The 18,140-nt window shown below is 37.9% G+C and overlaps 9 protein-coding genes across 9 annotated transcripts; 6 read left to right on the plus strand and 3 right to left on the minus strand. All coding sequences in view use genetic code 12, as the record gives it.

The window, feature by feature from the left end:
* Window positions 1-809: 809 nt before the first annotated feature.
* On the plus strand, window positions 810-3,866 carry I9W82_003060 (CTA4; the record flags this gene model as incomplete). Its single annotated transcript, XM_067691985.1, has 1 exon — window positions 810-3,866. One exon carries the CDS (start codon window positions 810-812, stop codon window positions 3,864-3,866), a length of 3,057 nt encoding a protein of 1,018 aa, XP_067548409.1.
* A 938-nt stretch (window positions 3,867-4,804) lies between these two features.
* On the plus strand, window positions 4,805-7,861 carry I9W82_003061 (CTA4; the record flags this gene model as incomplete). Its single annotated transcript, XM_067691986.1, has 1 exon — window positions 4,805-7,861. One exon carries the CDS (start codon window positions 4,805-4,807, stop codon window positions 7,859-7,861), a length of 3,057 nt encoding a protein of 1,018 aa, XP_067548410.1.
* A 96-nt stretch (window positions 7,862-7,957) lies between these two features.
* On the minus strand, window positions 7,958-8,608 carry I9W82_003062 (uncharacterized protein; the record flags this gene model as incomplete). Its single annotated transcript, XM_067691987.1, has 1 exon — window positions 7,958-8,608. One exon carries the CDS (start codon window positions 8,606-8,608, stop codon window positions 7,958-7,960), a length of 651 nt encoding a protein of 216 aa, XP_067548411.1.
* A 1,622-nt stretch (window positions 8,609-10,230) lies between these two features.
* Window positions 10,231-11,169, plus strand: CCC1 (Ccc1p; the record flags this gene model as incomplete). The annotated part of the gene is made up of 1 exon (XM_067691988.1): window positions 10,231-11,169. One exon carries the CDS (start codon window positions 10,231-10,233, stop codon window positions 11,167-11,169), a length of 939 nt encoding a protein of 312 aa, XP_067548412.1.
* Window positions 11,170-11,556: 387 nt separating this feature from the next.
* I9W82_003064 (uncharacterized protein) lies at window positions 11,557-12,102 on the plus strand (the record flags this gene model as incomplete). The annotated part of the gene is made up of 1 exon (XM_067691989.1): window positions 11,557-12,102. One exon carries the CDS (start codon window positions 11,557-11,559, stop codon window positions 12,100-12,102), a length of 546 nt encoding a protein of 181 aa, XP_067548413.1.
* A 389-nt stretch (window positions 12,103-12,491) lies between these two features.
* On the plus strand, window positions 12,492-13,583 carry I9W82_003065 (uncharacterized protein; the record flags this gene model as incomplete). The annotated part of the gene is made up of 1 exon (XM_067691990.1): window positions 12,492-13,583. The coding sequence occupies one exon, from the start codon at window positions 12,492-12,494 to the stop codon at window positions 13,581-13,583; it is 1,092 nt and encodes a 363-aa protein (XP_067548414.1).
* A 96-nt stretch (window positions 13,584-13,679) lies between these two features.
* SLP2 (Slp2p) lies at window positions 13,680-14,756 on the minus strand (the record flags this gene model as incomplete). Its single annotated transcript, XM_067691991.1, has 1 exon — window positions 13,680-14,756. One exon carries the CDS (start codon window positions 14,754-14,756, stop codon window positions 13,680-13,682), a length of 1,077 nt encoding a protein of 358 aa, XP_067548415.1.
* A 208-nt stretch (window positions 14,757-14,964) lies between these two features.
* I9W82_003067 (exosome non-catalytic core subunit) lies at window positions 14,965-15,963 on the plus strand (the record flags this gene model as incomplete). The annotated part of the gene is made up of 2 exons (XM_067691992.1): window positions 14,965-14,971; window positions 15,170-15,963. The coding sequence occupies 2 exons, from the start codon at window positions 14,965-14,967 to the stop codon at window positions 15,961-15,963; spliced, it is 801 nt and encodes a 266-aa protein (XP_067548416.1).
* A 123-nt stretch (window positions 15,964-16,086) lies between these two features.
* On the minus strand, window positions 16,087-17,568 carry MIT1 (mannosylinositol phosphorylceramide synthase catalytic subunit; the record flags this gene model as incomplete). Its single annotated transcript, XM_067691993.1, has 1 exon — window positions 16,087-17,568. One exon carries the CDS (start codon window positions 17,566-17,568, stop codon window positions 16,087-16,089), a length of 1,482 nt encoding a protein of 493 aa, XP_067548417.1.
* Between the last annotated feature and the right edge of the window lie 572 nt (window positions 17,569-18,140).

Genomic DNA, 18,140 nt, shown 5'->3' on the forward strand with positions numbered 1-18,140 from the left:
ACAAAAGACAAATTGAGTCTGTCACAAAGCCCATCACTTGCAATTGTAAAAAGTTGGCATTGCGGTTAAAAGCGATGTTATAACTTTCCACCTCGATGACTTGAATACTGGTCATGACCTTGTCGGGTCGGGGAATACACAGGACAATACAACACACACGTGTAAAGCAGAGAACATTTCAGCGATTTTACGTTTGGGAGAGGAAGCTCAGTGGACTTAACCTTGATTCGTGCTTCTTCTGGCTAGTGATGTGTCTGAATGTCTCTATGCAATCAACGATTATGCTCAACACGAGAACACCAACCTCACAAACTTATGTGGTATGTGTCTTTTAACTAAAAGAAGTTGATTTATGCAACCGTACATTTGAGTTTGCGCTCAGTGATCTCTTGATAAGTCTTTGCCATTGTAACAGACCTGACGTCTGTTTGTGATAGTATATCCTGTCACTCTCGTTCTCTAGTAATATAAGTCTAAGTCCGTTCTCGTCACACCAGTAGGAGTTACAAATACGTTTGCTTTAAGCCGTAACCTTCACAAGCACGCCTTTATGTCTACATCAGTAGAGTACGCTTTTGTGCTCATTGCTAGTATGCGTCGCCAAATTTAGAAACAATAGTTAGCCATCGCTTTTGACAAACAAGTCTTAAAAAAAAAAAAAAAAAAAAAATTAGATACCCAAAAGCAACACCTTCTCAAAAAGTGAGCCTCAATGTCACTCGAAAGTATATAATACTTGCTATTTCCTTCTGGGGATATTGTACATATTCAACGCAAGCTCGATTCTATTAAAACAATTTATTCTCCCCATGTCTGAAAAAGCAATTCGCAAAAGAAATAAGCCAACGTTTGTCTGTACAAATTGTCGACGAAGGAAAATTAGATGCGATAGAAAGACACCTTGCTCGTCCTGTGTCAAATTGAATATTGGGTACACTTGTGTTTATGATACTTCTTGGAAAGGGGGACCAGATAACAGAAATAATTCAAATACTGGGTCTGACCGATTATCGATTACGATTCAAGAATTGGAGGAATTGGAATATTTGAGGGCTAGAGTCAGCGAACTAGAGAACATTTTTACACAACGTGAGCACAAGAATGAGGAAGTCAGTATTGAAAACATCACCAAGCCCTACCTTCGTATCCAGCCAATACCGCCTCCGCAGACCCCTATCACGGCTAATCCAGTTGTTAATTCTGAAGACATGTTGAATTTCTACACAGGTTATACTCCTTTGTATACAAAAAGCAATATTCGAAGAGTGAATTTTGGGCCATTGTCCTGGGTCTCTTTGCTGAAACGGGACCCAGTGTTGTCCTTGTCTTGGAAGGAAATTAGCAATGAAGGTTCCTTCCCCTCGGTCAATTTAACTCAGTTACCATTGACACCTGAAAATATTGCAATTTTGAATACCTATATGACCACTTCTGAAGGAACATCGTCAAATATGGATAAATTTTTTCGGCGCAAGTACTTGGAGGTCGAGGGTTACGATGAGACGGTACCTTATAATTCTCTGGTAAAAGTTGGCTCAAACCCTGCTAACAGTGAGAGTCTGCAGAATAAACCTACTGATTTCAAAATGTCATTCACGCTGGTCAGTCTTGCGAGAACAATATTTGAGGGCAAAATAAATCCGGAACTACAATTGATTCAAAAAATAAAGGCCATTGTACCTAATAAGAAGGTTTTTTGGAATCTTATTGATTTATTTTTTGAAAATGTGTATCCATTCTTTCCATTTATTGACGAGGACTCCTTCAGAAAAGATTTGCAAAAGATATTTGGAAAAGTGGATTATGAAGACAAACCTTTTTCCAAGGTCAATATTTGCAAAAAGTTGGATTTGGCTATAGTTGCCCTTAGTTTTATTTGTTTGCGAATGACTTACTTGTCTTTGTATTCCAACCTTGACGCTGTCAATCGTGAAGTTGTTGAATCCGAAGAAATGACAACTACCAAGTTTCTTTTTCTACATCCCATCAACTCATCTTGCATTGATGTTGCAAACTCTTGCATTCAATGCTTCCAATTTACTAGAAAGTCGAATCTTATTGTTTTCCAAGCACTTTTGTTCATGAGATTCTACAAAGAAATAGCCCCTGAAGAGAATGAGGGCATTGATGGTGGTGATTCTCAAGTGGGGACAGCATTGATTATACAAATGGCATATTCGCTTGGTCTCAACCGTGAACCCAATCTATTGGATGTTTGCAACGATGAAAAGACGAATCATTTGGGTCGTAAAATATGGGCTGCCTTGATTTTGGCTGACTTTAAGCATTGCTTAGCAATTGGGAATCCAATTAGTATTCATTCGAAAAACTACGACGTCTCCAGACCATTTTTGAAAAACGAAAATAGTAATATAAAAGACGTTGATATGGAGTCCGCAGTGGTGGAAATGTTTAGTTGGATGGATCCTGAGAGACAACTAATAAGACGATTACTTGGCTATGTTTTGGACATGAGAGACGGAATCGAAATAAACCTGATCACGAATGATCTCCATGTCCTTGAAAAAGTTATGGATACACAATACAATGTGTTGCAAAAGCACCGATTGAAAGAGGAAATTTTCAACTCCAATCACATCAGGTTCCAGGTTAAGAAGTTCTTGTTTACAGAAAAGGCGAGAAAATTCTTGGAGACAAAGGTCGCCATAACCTCATTTTATTACCACATATATTTGCATTATGAAAAGAAAATGGATACAGAGCTTTCGTTCTTTTATTTGACAAAAATTGTGCTAATAGTCGTGAACGATGTTATGCCCTACATCGATGACATAGCAAATGGGTTTTTGAGCTCAATGGGATGGTTTTTGAACCCACTGGTACAACTCACTTTACTCAAATCAAACCAGATTTTATATTCATCGTTTGCTCGTATTAAAGCCCTTATACATCAATCAGAAACCTCGAAGGAGCACAGTCATAAGCTTGCTAGTAATGAAAAATATCGTACGCATTTCACAAAGCTAATGAATTTATCAGAGGATATAAAGCGTACAATAAGATTGAAAACTCAGTTACTTGAGAGAATGGCTCTGAGATATTACTGTGCTTGGAGGATTTCAAAATCTCAAGTAACTTTTTTAAATGTGTTAACGGGAAATGAATTTTACGATAAACACTACCAACAATTAAAACGAATAAAGGGGTTTCAATTTACGTCTTCCCAATTAGATCAATTTGCTTCCCTTATAGAAAAATTGAAAAAAATTTTATTGAAAACGTTGAGTCCCGATCACGGGGGCAGTTTAGGCTTCCCTGAGCCGGACAAAGAAAAGATGTGTGCTACGCAAACCCCAGTTGTTGAACAAATGCTCGCCAATTCAAACCAGGAGCGAATAAATGAGGTCAGCGACTCCCTTCGAACTGGATTGACACCCCTTGCGTATTTAAATGACGCAGTGCCGCCTGATTTGGCTAATGAAAATTTTAGCTGCATCGATCACATGTGGTTGCTGCATGCTGCAATGAAACAAGATGCAGAACAGTCGCTTGAGGACAACTTATTCTCGGCATTTTTCCCAACAGAGCACTTTAGTAGTCTGGCAAGTGGCACGAAAGGGGAATTAGACACAGGTGGAAGTATCAGCAACTCTTCTGTCGAACCAAGCGGGAGTTACATGGCGAACCCACCCGAACAAAATCCTATTCAATTACTGCTGCTGCTGCTGCTGCTGTTGTTGTTGCTGCTGCTGCGAGAAGTCCGAGATCCCACTTTGTCGAGCTCTGGGCAAATGAGTCAAGGCACCTTGGTGCTCCCTTCCCTTTTTAAAAAGAGCAAGGAACAGGACGGCATTGATCAAATGCTTGACGATGAGCATCCCTACTCATTCCATCCATTTCTGTGATCGATTTGCGGAGGGTTGATTAACAACACTAGCTCTACAACAGAGTTGTCCTGGCTTGATTAGCTAGACAAGGTGGATCTCATAGTGGCTAGATTTTTGAGAAAGAAAATGTTGAGTTCTTCATTTGTATAGAAAAATGTTCTCTTTTACAAATACATGGAAGGATTACCCTTGTCCCAATAAGAAAGCACGCCACTGTTACGTCGCATAAAATGTATCAAATATATCATTACGTCTCTAATAAGCAAAGCAAACTGTAATGTACATGGAAATGGATACCGGAGCCGAGTAACTTCGTTTCTCGCTTACATGGTTATGTAGGTATGACGTAATACTAAAAGATGCCTTTTCATCTTTTGTGGAGAGCGGAGTTATGCCACAACAACAATGGATCTGCTAAGCGCAGCAAATGAGCCACATTACCCGTTGCCAGGAATAGACAGATGCGGAGTTAGGACTACTACACCAGTTAGCCGTGTAAGATTCATGACCCAATTTGTCTTTATAGCCGGGAAAAATAGAAAAAAAATGTCAAACGGAATTATTACTATTTTTATAGCCGATTCATAAATTTCTTTTTTTTGCTTGTTTAATGTTCTGGATTCGCTTCTAAACTCGAAAATAAATCCGACATGGTCACACAAACTAAATACATGTGTGCACTGAATACATTGTCATATGCGCATATTAGTTTTCACTCAGTATCCTAACCGTTGCACAGAAGCCTTTAGTGGCTTTTAGCCCACAGGAAAGCAACCACAATAAAATTGCTAAGAAGTTTTGTTTAGAATTTACGGAAAAGCAAATGGCTTATAAAAGGTGTACCAATTGCTATAATCTTCAAATTTAAACATACAAAGAGAAAAAAAAAAAAAACAAACACTTCAAACTTCGACACGTACAGCTCGGGATATCAGGATAAACAGTTGAACCCTACTATGACCGAAAACAGTGTGCGCAAGAGAAACAAGCCAACATTTGTTTGTACAAACTGCAAACGGAAGAAGATCAAATGTGACAGGAAGACACCATGCTCGTCATGTGTTAAATTGAATATAGGCTATACTTGTGTTTACGACACGAGATGGGCAACATCTGCAAAAGACGGCAATCATCAAAAACCGCATGCTCGTGTGTCATCATCCAATAATCAGGACAAGTTCGAAGTGGCACAATTAAAAGCAAAAGTTGCAGAGCTAGAAAGGATAATTACAGAACATCATATGAAGGAGGACAACGACGATAAAACAGAGCCAAGGGCCCCTTCCGTGCCGGTTGTTAAATCAAATGGCGCGACGATCTACGTGCGGTCTCAACCTATACCGCCCCCGGAGACTACACTTACTCCCAACCCCATAGTCAATCCTACAGATACTCTCAATTTTTATGCAGGTTATACTCCGATTTACATTAAAGGTAGTATTCGAAGAGTCAATTTTGGACCGCTTACGTGGATAGCATTGCTAAAACGTGACCATGCATTGTCCTTAGCGTGGAAGGACCTCAGCACCAAGGGTTACTTTAGCTCCGTCAATTTGAGACAAATGCCGTTGGATCCGGAAAATATTGCGATAGTGAATAGTCAAATGAACACCCCGGAAGGAGTTTCGCCCAATATGGATAAGTTTTTCCGTCGCAAATATTTGGAGATTGAAGGTTACGACGAAACAATGCCTTACCACACTTTGACTAGAATTGGTGTTGATAATGGCAAGCCACGTAACGACGACCAAAAAAATAACGCGAATAAACATCCAGACTTTAAAATGTCGTTCACGCTGATCAGTCTTGCAAGGACGGTGTTTGAAGGTAGAATTAATCCAGAATTGCAATTGATTGAGAAAATAAAAACGATACTACCATCAAAGAAGGTATTTTGGAGTCTAATCGATTTGTTTTTTAAGAATGTCTACCCATTGTACCCATTCATTGATGAAGACTCCTTCAAGAAGGAATTGCAAAAGATAGTGGGCAAGGTAGACTATGAAGATAAGCCGTTTTCCAAGGTCAATATTAGCAAGAAATTGGACTTGGCTGTCGTTGCCCTTTGTTTCATTTGCTTGAGAATGACTTACTTGTCATTGTATTCCAATAAAGATTCTACTAATCGAGAAATTGTCAATTCACCAGGTACCTCATTGCTCAAATTCCTATTTCAAAATCCTATCAACTCGTCTTGTATTGATGTGGCAAACTCTTGCATTCAATGCTTTCATTTCAGAAGAAAGTCCAACCTCACTGTTTTCCAAGCAATTTTGTACATGAGGTTTTATAGAAATATTGCTCCAGAGGAAGGGGATGGAATAGACGGTGGCGATTCACAAGTGGGAACTTCATTGCTTATTCAAATGGCCATATCTTTGGGTCTAAATCGTGAACCTGATTTAATGGATGTGTGCAACGATGAGAAAACAAACCACTTGGGTCGTAAAATCTGGGCCGCTTTGATGTCTGCTGATTTCATTTATTGTTTATCGGTTGGAAGTCCCAGCAGCGTTCATCCTCTGCACTATGATGTGTCGGAGCCTTTCTTGAACTCTAAAAACAGCAATATACAGGACACTGAAATGGAGTCAGTAATCACTGAATCTTTTGCTGTGGTTCAATCGGATCGAGATCTTGTCAGAAAATTACTCAACTATGTATTGGATATAAAGAATGGTGTTGAAATGAACAAGATAACTCACAAGTTGCATCTCGCAGAGCAGATATGGCAATCTAGATTTAATGTGATGCAAAACCAGCAGTTGAGGAATGATATTGATAATTCTGAGCATACAAGACAGGATATAAAAAGGTTTTTGTACATTAATAAGGCAAGGAAGTTTTTGCTCATAAAAATCCCCATCATGTCTTTTTATTACCACATTTATTTGCATTATGAAAAGATGATGGACACTGAGCTTTCCTTTTTTTACTTGCTGAAAATATTCTTAATCATTATACATGACATATTTCCGTATATCGAGGACATCATCAATGGTTATCTAAGTTCGGCTGGATTGTTTTTGAATCCGTGTGTTCAGCTCGGGTTACTCAAGTCCAATGAGATGATTTTCTCGTGTTTGGTTCGTGTTAACTTTGCAATTTACCAGCTAGAATCTTCTGAAAATCACTCCAGCAAATTGAGCAATGACAAACATTACAATGATCACTACGAAGTATTGAAGAATATGTCGCAAAGCATTTCAGACACGAGAAAGTTAATCACCTTATTGCTTGAGAGAATTGGTTTAAGATATTATTGCGCATGGAGGATTTCAAAATCACAGCTCACAATTTGCCACACGCTATCGGGGAAAGAGTTTTATGAAAAAAATGCTCAGAAGTTGAAGCGTATTAGGGGTTTCCAATTTACAGCAGCTCAGTTGGATAGCTTCAGTGCGTTGATTGGACAATTACAGAAAGCTGTACAAAAGACATTGAGTTTTGAAGACGGTCGTCACACTTCAACGCCTGACATTTTGAACACGGACTTGGCTGATATCCAAAAATCCTTGAGTGGGACTCAAAATGTTATTCCAGAAGAAACCCCAGAAAGGCAAGTTAATGAGTTTGATGGAGCAGGTTTGAATACTATTGACCGCGTGAACAATGAATTATTAGAAGATTGGCCTAATCTCAACCTAAATTATATCGACCATATGTGGCTCCAGCATGCAGCGTTTCGAAATGATACCAACCTGTCGTTGGAAAACAACTTAATCTCAAATGGTGAAGATTTACGAAGATTGTCGAGCATGACGCCAGGTGTGGTTCAAAATGGACTTGATGTGGATGGAAGCTTGTGTGGAAATAACCCAACTGAGGGTACGTCGATTCAAGGGAGCTCTAATAATTTGAACCAATCTCAGGCTCGCCCTGTGATTCAACCACGTCAACAAAGTAATCCATTTATCCCATTGCCGTCATTGTTTGACAATATACAAGGGCAAGAATGTATTGATTTCATGCTCGATGCCGGTTTAAAGTATAGCTATGATTCGTTCTTGTAAAGAGTGGATGGGGAGGCAATTGTACGTTTCGGTATACAATATAGACTTATTTTAGATTAATTAAAATAGTATTTATAAACTACCTTTGTTTTTACCCTACTTCTTTGCATACGACAACTGAATATCGTCGCCAAATTTTTCCTTCATGTCGTTTTCATCGACTGATTGCAAACATGCCTTGGCGAAATCTTCGTTTTCAAAATCAACGAATGACAAATTTCTGACACCAAGATATCTAGCCACTTCGAACCCTGCAAAGCTTTGAAAGTACTCATTAAGCGATTCCTTTGATACAGGTAAAGAAGAACTTATATTTTGCAAAAGAAGGGTACGATTTGGCGGCAATGTCTGCTTTGTTTTCTTGGTTTTGCTTTTGGTAGTTGCTGGCTTAGAAGACTTGGTTTTGGTTGATTGTTTTTTGATCTTGTACTCGTCTTGTCGTTTCCTTCTTATCTGTTTCAAGTCATCCTTATTTAGTAGTGTATCACTGTTCAGTTCAGCAAATGTGGCATTTATACGTTGATTGAAAACCTCTTGATTATTCAAGGTTTCGATGGCCTTGGAAGCATTATCGATGGATGGAAATGTAACAAATGCCTGTCCTTTAAGCTTGATGGTCTTGGCAACGGAAATGCTTATTGGTGTAAATTTTTGAAGTAGTATCCCAAGAGCAGATCTGACCTTGTTGATTGACACTTTCTCATTTATATTGTTAATGTATATGGTTTGCTTGGGTTCGACAGCCATGTAGATTGTGTGGGAAAAGAATCTTTTTTTTTTGGTTTCCGTAAAATGGCACGTGTTTTTAATAGTGATGCTGAGCTGTTAAATGAACAACTCTCTCTCTCTAAGAAATGGCAACTTAAGAAGACACATCTGAGAAATCACTTATCAGTAGATCCTGAATGGTCTATTAAAGAACATTCTATTCTGAGTCAAATGTATCCTTTCAATTTTTTTACAGTTTATACTGTGGGAATGGACAAGCACTGTCGCAAATTGAGAATGCACTCCGCTTACATGCGACATTACTTCAAATTTACACGCGCTAGAAGGGTAAGAAACAGAATCAATTACAGAAATGTTTCAATATGTGTAGCTTGATCAGTTTCTGAGGAAATTTCGAGTAACTTTTGTTAGAGAGGTATATCCTTAAATTGCTTGGTTACGAAGTTAGACTTTGTAAAAGGGTATCATGGGATACAGATTTTTGCCATAGATTCCACTACCTGTAGGGTAAGAATTAGCTCACGTATCCTCTATAGGAAGGTGTTATACGTCTCCAACAATTAATGTTTATGTGTTGTTACATTTTGCCTGCTTGCCAAAGTTATATTGAGAGTTGCTTCTTCACATTTGTTGCATAAATTTTGCAACAAATTAAAGACACTAAAAAACGGGATCAAAAAAGGTTGTGCAAAACTCCGTAGTACTTCAAGCTATAACGGTATTTACAATGGGCAAGCTTTGGCTTTATAGACAGCTTTCAAATCGTTGAAGGCTTATGAAAGATAGCAAGTGCTCAATCTTTTGCGGTGAATTACAGAGTAATCGACAATTATGTACTGTAGACAAAGCTTCTTAAAAAAATCATAGCTGTGGTTACACGTGACGTGTCAACGTGGAGAAACGTAGGATTGCTTTTGTGTAAAAAAATGTGGCAAAGTGTCTCCATATTATACAAAATAAGAAGCACAATTTTTGACCAATCACATTTGTTTAATTTGTAAGCATAGAGAAAATTTGAAACTTTATTTTACTTTTAGATTGCGTTTATTACGTAATCGTGCCTTGTTTTAGTACACGAAATGGATGCAAAAGGAGTCAAAGCCAAGTCACGGCACGGCATCTGAAAAGTCCTAACGAACACTAGCAAAGGTCATTACAATTTCGCAGTGCCTCAAGTGGTATGTGGAAAGCAGTGCTATTAGAATCTACGAGTAATAAAAACTGTAGTTCTTTTCAAAAACTCTACGGCCCAGAATCATAGAACTACGCTATTACTAATACGCCATTTGTCAAATCACGGTACAAGTAAAAAGTAGTATGTTGTAGAGTACTACTGTTGGGTTATGATTATTTTGTGATGAGTTTATATAGAAGACATATGTTTCGTTACTCTATACTATTTTTTACTTTTTACATTTCTTTTTCTTTCACACAAAGATAAGAATACCGTTACTTCTTAGAAAAAAAAAAACAAATCAAATTCTCTTCTTCTTCCTGAAAAGCATCATCATTAGCCAATTCATTTCAAATTTTCATCCTCAACTAAGTTGTCTCTGCTCTTCCTAAGACTAGTACTACTACAATTCAACACATATTGAAACAGTCAACAAATACAACTACACACCACTTCTCCATTCATCATGTCTTTAGTAGCATTGAAAAACGGGGTTGCCAACGTATTAAACAAGAAAAACCCATCAGATGAAGAGCTCGATAGGGCAGAAAGGCTCTTGGACAACAATACTCAACCATATGGATCTACAGATAACAACGACAGAGCTGCTGCAATAGCAAGAGAAGAAGCTGTGATACATGCGGCAGCTTCAATAGCATCATCTTCGGCGAATAAAGAAGAAGAAGAAGCAAACACTAGCATTTTGACAAGCTTTTTTAACAGGTTTGATCCAAGAGTCATGTCGGATATAATCATTGGGTTGAGTGATGGGTTAACTGTGCCGTTTGCTTTGACTGCCGGTTTGTCCTCTTTAGGTGATTCAAAATTGGTTATAACTGGTGGTATGGCAGAATTGGTATCAGGAGCTATATCTATGGGGTTGGGTGGTTTCTTGGCTGCCAAGTCAGAAAATGAATATTACCATTCACAAGTTAAAAAGGAAAAATTGAGTTTCTTTAAAAAACCAGAAACTGTTAATCAAGATGCAGCTGAAATCATGTTTGAGCTTGGTGCTAGTGAACAAACTATCATAAGTTTTTTAAAAGATTTGGATTCAAAGCCTAAGAACTTGATTGACTTTATTATTAGGTTTGGTAGAGGATTAGAAGAACCAGCTGAAGGAAGAGAATTCACATCAGCACTAACTATAGGATCGGCATATTTTCTCGGTGGATTCGTACCACTTTTGCCATACTTTTTCACCAACGTCGTCAAGACTGGATTACTAATCTCAGTAATTGTGATGTTGATAACATTGTTTATATTTGGTTTCATCAAAACATCTATTTCCTTAGGAGATGATTGTGGAAATCACAAGAAAGTGGCTGAAGGGGTCCAAATGGTTGCTGTTGGGTCTGTTGCCGCTGGAGCTGCTTGGGGACTTGTATACCTTATAGATAACTGATTTTAATATGACATGCACTTTGTTAAAATGTGAGTAAGACTCGCAGTTGTAGAAGAAAGGTGCTGCAACATTAACTGTAGAACCAGTTTCTAAACCAGTTGTAGCACCTTCAAATGTAGAACCAGTTTCTAAACCAGCTGTAGCACCTTCAAATGCTTCTGCTTAAATTGGTACTACCTTGTTAGTAGTTGCAAATGAAATGGTAGCTCTGAAATAATTAAACCAATGAATGCTTAAGAAAATCTGCTTAGAGAGAAAAAAAAAAAAAAAAATGGAAAAAGAGAGAGAGAGCTCTAAAGAAAACGGCCTAGAAGACAGGAGGAATCTACTACTAGAAGAAGTTGCTATTCCCAAACATTCACATATTACATTTCTGTATTTAAAACCATGTTGAGAATAAGCAATAGAATAACACCAAGGGCACTCAGCTTTGTACGTTACAACTACACCTCATCAGCACCACCAACCACTCAAGAATCAACTCCAACCAAAACATCCACATCAACACCAGCAGAAGAAGATGCATCATCTTCATTAGCTAGACCACAATCTTCACAATTGAACTTGAAGGATTTGAAAAATAACGTATATGCCAAACCAGCACCAAATAGAGATACAACCTGGACCGAATCACAACAAGCAAGAATAGATGTGATAAGTAAATATCCATTCCGTTTCACACAAAGGGACTTGGCTGAACAACCAAGACCTTATTCAGCCATGGAATTGATTGCTAAGGAACCTATTAGATATTTGAAACCAGAAGAGGGAAACATTGCTGTTTGTGATGGAAATAGGGGAAATACGTTACAAGGACATCCAAAGATTTTCATCAACTTGGATAAGGCTCAAGCTAACACTTGTGGTTACTGTGGCTTGAGATATGCCAAGGAGGAGTTTAGAGAGGAAATCGAAGCTAAGGAGAAGTTGTAAGTTTCTGTGGAGGTATGTAGCTGTTTAATAAACATTATAAATTATTATCTGATTGCGTCTTCTAAAGGAGAAAGGTGCTCTGGGTGGAGGTTTTGCTTCCTACCTTTATTAGAGCAGTAGATATAGAATTTCAATCACCAAAATAGACAATGTATTGCTTTGGAGGTATCACAACGGCATTGTTTCTTAGATACGTAGTGGCATGGAAAATGGCTTGAGATAGTCGGGCCTCAACTCCAGCACGCAAGTTACAACGTATCTCTCCCGTAACTAATCTGTGAGGTTTGCAACTGAAACTTTTGGCTCCAAAAAAAACTACACTCAGGCAGCAGTTTAACAAAACGCGTCTTAGAAAACATTAACAACTAACAAAGCAGTCACCAAAGCTAATGCAAGTGGATAAAGATAGTCAAGTAATAATCCTCCCTCGATCAAAGGATAACTCACTGGCCCCCAAAGAGTACAAGATTATAAACTTGCCTGTATCATCATCCGCCACTTCTTCGTCATCATCAACTACGAAATCATTCTTGATTCAAGATCCAAACATATACGAGTTAAATGTCATTAAAGGTGACAACTCGAGCGTGAAATTGAAACTGGGCGATGCTGTAAAATCTTTCATTTTTGAACCAGTGGCTAATCAAAATGCTAGTCAACTAGGCGATGATGCACCGCCTACTTCCAATGACGGCGCGGTGCTACAATCATGTCATACACTAATTGCATCACCTTATAACTTTACATACTTGTTAATCACCATATTTGAAAAACATGGCGATAAGTTTAGTCGGTTCCATACATTGGATGATATTAGAGATACGTTGCTGAGCTTGGAATCGGGTCATGATTGGGTATACGATATACCTCGCTCGGTGTTTGTGAAGAGCTTGACCCATGTTTGTGAGTCAATTGTTGAAGGAGGCAGTGGAAGTGAAATGAAGGATGATGAAAATGAAGATGGAGGTGATAGGTTTTACAAGTACTCTTCTATTAAGAGTATTGAATGGGTTAATACTAAAGTGTTGGCACTAAAAGAATGGACACTTTACCTGAATAAGGGGCTGTCTACCAATAGCATAATGAGTAAGATAAAGAAGGAACTATATGATCCAACTGCAGCTGGTGATACATCGAATAACAATGACCACCAGGACGAACTAACAAATCAAATGGCACTAATCTATGCAATTGACTACATATGTGACTCATATACCCCCAGTTTAAAACCCAAGATCATTTCACATTTCAATTACAATTTCACTCAAGTTGACGACCACTTGTCCACTTTAAAACAAAAACAAAAGAACTTGGAAGCAGTTGAAGCCAATATGAATGAGGTCAACACGACAACGGCAAACACTGTCAAATCCTCAGCTGCTGCTGCTGCTGCTGCTGCGAAAAAGAATAATAAAAAGAAGCCAGTAAAAAAAGTTGCAGTTGGGAAAGGAGCTCTAGATGGGTTCTTCAAGAAAGCGTAAAAGAAAATGTAACCTTTTATCTTTTATACATATATACACATGGGAGAAGGAAATAAAACTATAGACAACACATCAAATCTTCACCACCCCCTTTATCTACTTTGCTTCCTTATTCAAGTTTTTATAAATAGACAATCCTTGAGCCATAAAACTAGAAATGTCACCCACATTCGAAGGAATAAGCACAGTATTTGTCTCCTTGGCCAATTTACCAAACTCTTTAATATACTCTTGAGCCACTTGCAAACTAACAGCGGATTCACCACCGGGCGTCTCTTTAATAGCTTGAGCAATACGTTTAATACCAATAGCAGTAGCGTCAGCTTTCAATTTGATTTGTTCAGCTTCACCCAATGCCAAATTGATTTGTTCTTGCTTATTGGCTTCTGATTGTAAAATGATACTTTGCTTTTCACCTTCACTGATATTAATCCTACTTTGTCTTGTACCTTCAGACTCCAAGATTTCTGCACGTTTACTACGTTCAGCACTAACTTGACGATGCATAGCTTCAATGACATTTTGAGGTGGATGAATATCTCTAATTTCATAACGTAAACATTCAACACCCCAGTTCATAGCTGCTTCATTGATAACTTTATTAATATTAGTATTCAACTGTTGACGTTCTTTCAAAACCGCATCTAATGTTAAATTACCAATTTCCGATCTCATTGTAGTTTGAGCCAATTGACTAATGGCAAATTGGAAATCTTCAACTCCATAACTGGCCTTGTATGGATCGACAACTTTGACATATAAAACACCATCCAATTCTAATGACACATTATCTGACGTGATGGCACTTTGAGTTGGGATTTCAATAGCTGATTCCTTTAAAGATTGAACATAGGTGATTCTATCCAATAATGGAATCAAGATGGCTAACCCTGGAGGCAAGATACGATGGAACTTACCCATTCTTTCAACGATCCATGCTTGTTGTTGAGGAACAAATTTTACTACGGTATTGGCTGGCAAGGATTTATTTTGGAAGAAATTGAGCGATGCTGAAGTTGCAGATGGCGGAGCCATCAATTGCGATTTCGAAGTAAATGCTCGAAGTTGGGTTGAGCAGGGAGTGGTTGAACTTAGCTTGGTGATGGCATTTCGTGAGGCAAGTAATGTCAGCAGACTCGCTTGAGATCGTAATAAAGCAGATTTTGTCAACATTTGAAACTGTTGAGTAGATTGAAATCTTTTAGGTGGAGAAGTGGCAAACATCAGCAAAGAAAAAACTTGAACAGTCAGTCGAGGTGATAACGCTACCATATGCGATCCAAATTTCAAACCTTCATCGCAAAAAAACAGAAAAAAGCCCACCACCAACACACCAACCAACACACCCATCCCTCTAAACTCCTCTCCATTCAAGAAAAAAATGTCACGTACGGCGGAAATAACATCCAACCAACGCAACTTCCTCCACTACGCACTACAAAACAACGTGCGTCTAAACCCACCCACCAATCGACCATTTCTCGCTCATCGTCCCATATCGATCCACCTATCACCAACAGAATACGGCTACGTGGAAGTAAGTTGGGGCAAAACCAAACTAAGCGTACGCGTCACGGCACAAATAGTCAAACCATACCCTGAACGACCATTTGAAGGGATATTCACCATAAACAGTGAAATTTCACCACAAGCAAGTTTAAAATTCGACACCACACGAGCTCAACAACAAGATGAAATTCTCGTGTCTCGGATATTAGAGAAAGCCATACGTCGATCAAATGCAGTTGATTTGGAGAGTTTATGTATTATTGCTGGTGATAAAGTATGGGAAATTGTTGTTGACTTGAATTTTTGGAATTATGATGGAAATTTGATTGATGTTGGATGTTTTGCGACAATGTTGGCCCTTTTACATTTCCGTAAACCGGATATCAGTATTAATGGGGATGAAGTTGTTGTGCATGATGAAAATGAACGACAACCGGTTAGTCTAAGTATTTTGCATGTTCCTATTTGTCTTACGTTTTCATTTTACAATTTATCTTCACAGGAGATGAATATTAAGGGCAGTGGCAGTGGTGGGGGAGCAAATGATGAAGCTGGGGTACATCATGAAGAGGTTGACAATGAAGAAGATGATGATGAGAATGAGGTTTGCTTATTTGATGCTGATGCAGCAGAGGAAAGTTTAAGACAAGGTAGTTTGACAATCACGTTGAACAAGAATCGAGAAATTATCCAATTGAGTAAGAATGGTGGTGTTCCTATTCACGCTCAGCAATTGTTGGATTTATGTTTTGAATCGGTAAAGATTGTTGATGAATTGACAGAGTTGATAAAGACTGAAATCAAACAACATGAGGAGATGAGGTATAAACGGGAGAATTTCAAATTGTTGGAATCAAGTGCTAGTAGATAGCTTTTATAGAGGCATATGTAAATGTTTTAAAAATTTCGTTAACTTTATATATGTATTACAAATCATTATGTTTTCGTTTCATCTTGTCTTTTTTTTTTTTTTTCATCATTATATCTTTCTAGATTAATTGTTTCTTCTGCTTGAATCATCATTAGGATCATCAGTATCAACATCTGCTTCGGCATCAGTATTCATATCAGAATAAGCATGTAAATATTCAGCATCAGTTTCCAATTCATTAACAAATGTAGAATCATTACCCAGATCTTCTTCATTATCATATTCGCTCTCTTCCGAGGAATTGATTTTTTGTAAAGTTTCAACAACTTCCAAGTTATTCTTGTCGGATGTTGCTTTTCTGGGTGGAGCTCTGTTATTGACACCTTTCGGTATACCTGAAGCTTGCACTGAATCGTTTCTTATTACAATAGTTGTTGGATCATCAGCCAATTTCTCAAGTATATTAATTTCAATTGGAATGTTGGAATCCTTTCTTGAACGACGTTTAATACTGGAGTTTTTAATAAAATTTTTTAAACTGATTCCTCTAGGTTTGACTTCACGCAATTGAGATTCTTCATCATCATTACCTATTGGGCCAGATAGAAAGTTGAAATCCTTTAAATGAGAATCAACAAATTTATCCAAATTGAAAAAGCGCAAAACACCAGTAATCACTCCAAAAATCATATTTCCAACCTTGGCAGTACACTTTTTGAAAAAACTGGAAATGATAAATGAATAGAAAAGGTACTCCACTGCCAAAATGGCAAGGGCAATACAAAATCCACCAATGACTGCCAATACCAAGTGATTAGCCAAACTCTTGATGAAATTTGCGTCACTCATATGCCAGGAAGAACCAGGTGCAATTGCGAAAAATGAATATTGATAACCTTTGTAATTTTCTGGCATCAACACCCGTACTTTACCTGCCTCAGGTATACCCCAACGTTTATATTGTTTCCAAATAACTGATAAAAACAACGGTCCTGTTGAAATCATAATGGTAATGTATGGAACTAACCAGTTGCGTTGATATTTGTGTAATGACTCCATTGCTTTGAGGAAAAATGGATGATTGGGGACACTTCCCATTACATCGTTGGAAATACCAGTTGGGATTGTTTTTCTAACAAATGCTGGTACAGTCAACAATGGATCTAAACGACGTTCACATCCATCGTCTAAATCAATATAAATACCACCGTAGTGATACAATGCAAAATATCTTATAGCATCAGCTCTTTGGATATTGTAGGGATACTTGTCCCAAGTTTCCAAAAACCAAGGAAACTCTTCACTAATAAACTCTCGTGCCATTTCATCTGTCCACAAGATATATTGGTAATCTTCATGCAAGTCGATACATGCTTGTTGACCTGGTTTCCAGATTTCTGGTATATTTTCATTTTTATAAGTTTGATGAATGATTTTCGGTATCAATGCCGGTTTATCCAATGTTTGTGAATTCAATTCGTAATCAATCAATGCATCAGCAAATGTGTCATCATGTAATAGCGTGAGCAAGTCAAATGACAAATATAGAAGGTATATTACAAGCACAACGTGTGCGTAAATGATGTATTTCAACTCCTTTCTCATGATTGAAGTGTGTGTGTGTGTGTGGGGGGGGAAAATGTTGTGCTAAGTTTTATAGTAGCAATATGACTAGGTGTTTTTCAGATAGGAAAACAATGCAAAATAGTAAATGACCAAAGTTGATAAAGCTAGTTGTATGGGTAGCTTTTATTCTAAACTTCGTAGCAATAACGTCGTGGACTGGAAGCTGAGTAGTAAAATAGGAGAAAAAAAAAAAGAAGTTAATCTCCGTGGGTTATTGAACCAATTTCTTAATTCGTGTAGAACAAAAGTCCTTTTTTTCTTCTTCTGAGGATTAGGAAAAAAAGACAGCAAAAATGTGCTTCGGTAGTAAGATCTAAGTATACGGGTTCGATTAAAGATCCGATTGTATCAGTAGAACCGATATATGAAAGTTGACAAAATCGTGGGAGGCTGTGTAAAGTAACGAAAACGATTTTTTTTTTTTTGTCGTGTACTTTGTGTAGTAACGGAGGTGTTGACACTAATTGTAAGCTACTGACACTGTGATTACCACTGGGTGACCTTATGTGTGGAAGTTGGTAGTGTTTATTAGGGCAAGGGAGTGTGCTGCC

Source organism: Candida metapsilosis (assembly GCF_017655625.1).
Source record: "Candida metapsilosis strain BP57 chromosome Unknown scaffold3, whole genome shotgun sequence".
Classification (NCBI taxonomy): Eukaryota; Fungi; Ascomycota; class Pichiomycetes; order Serinales; family Debaryomycetaceae; genus Lodderomyces; species Lodderomyces metapsilosis.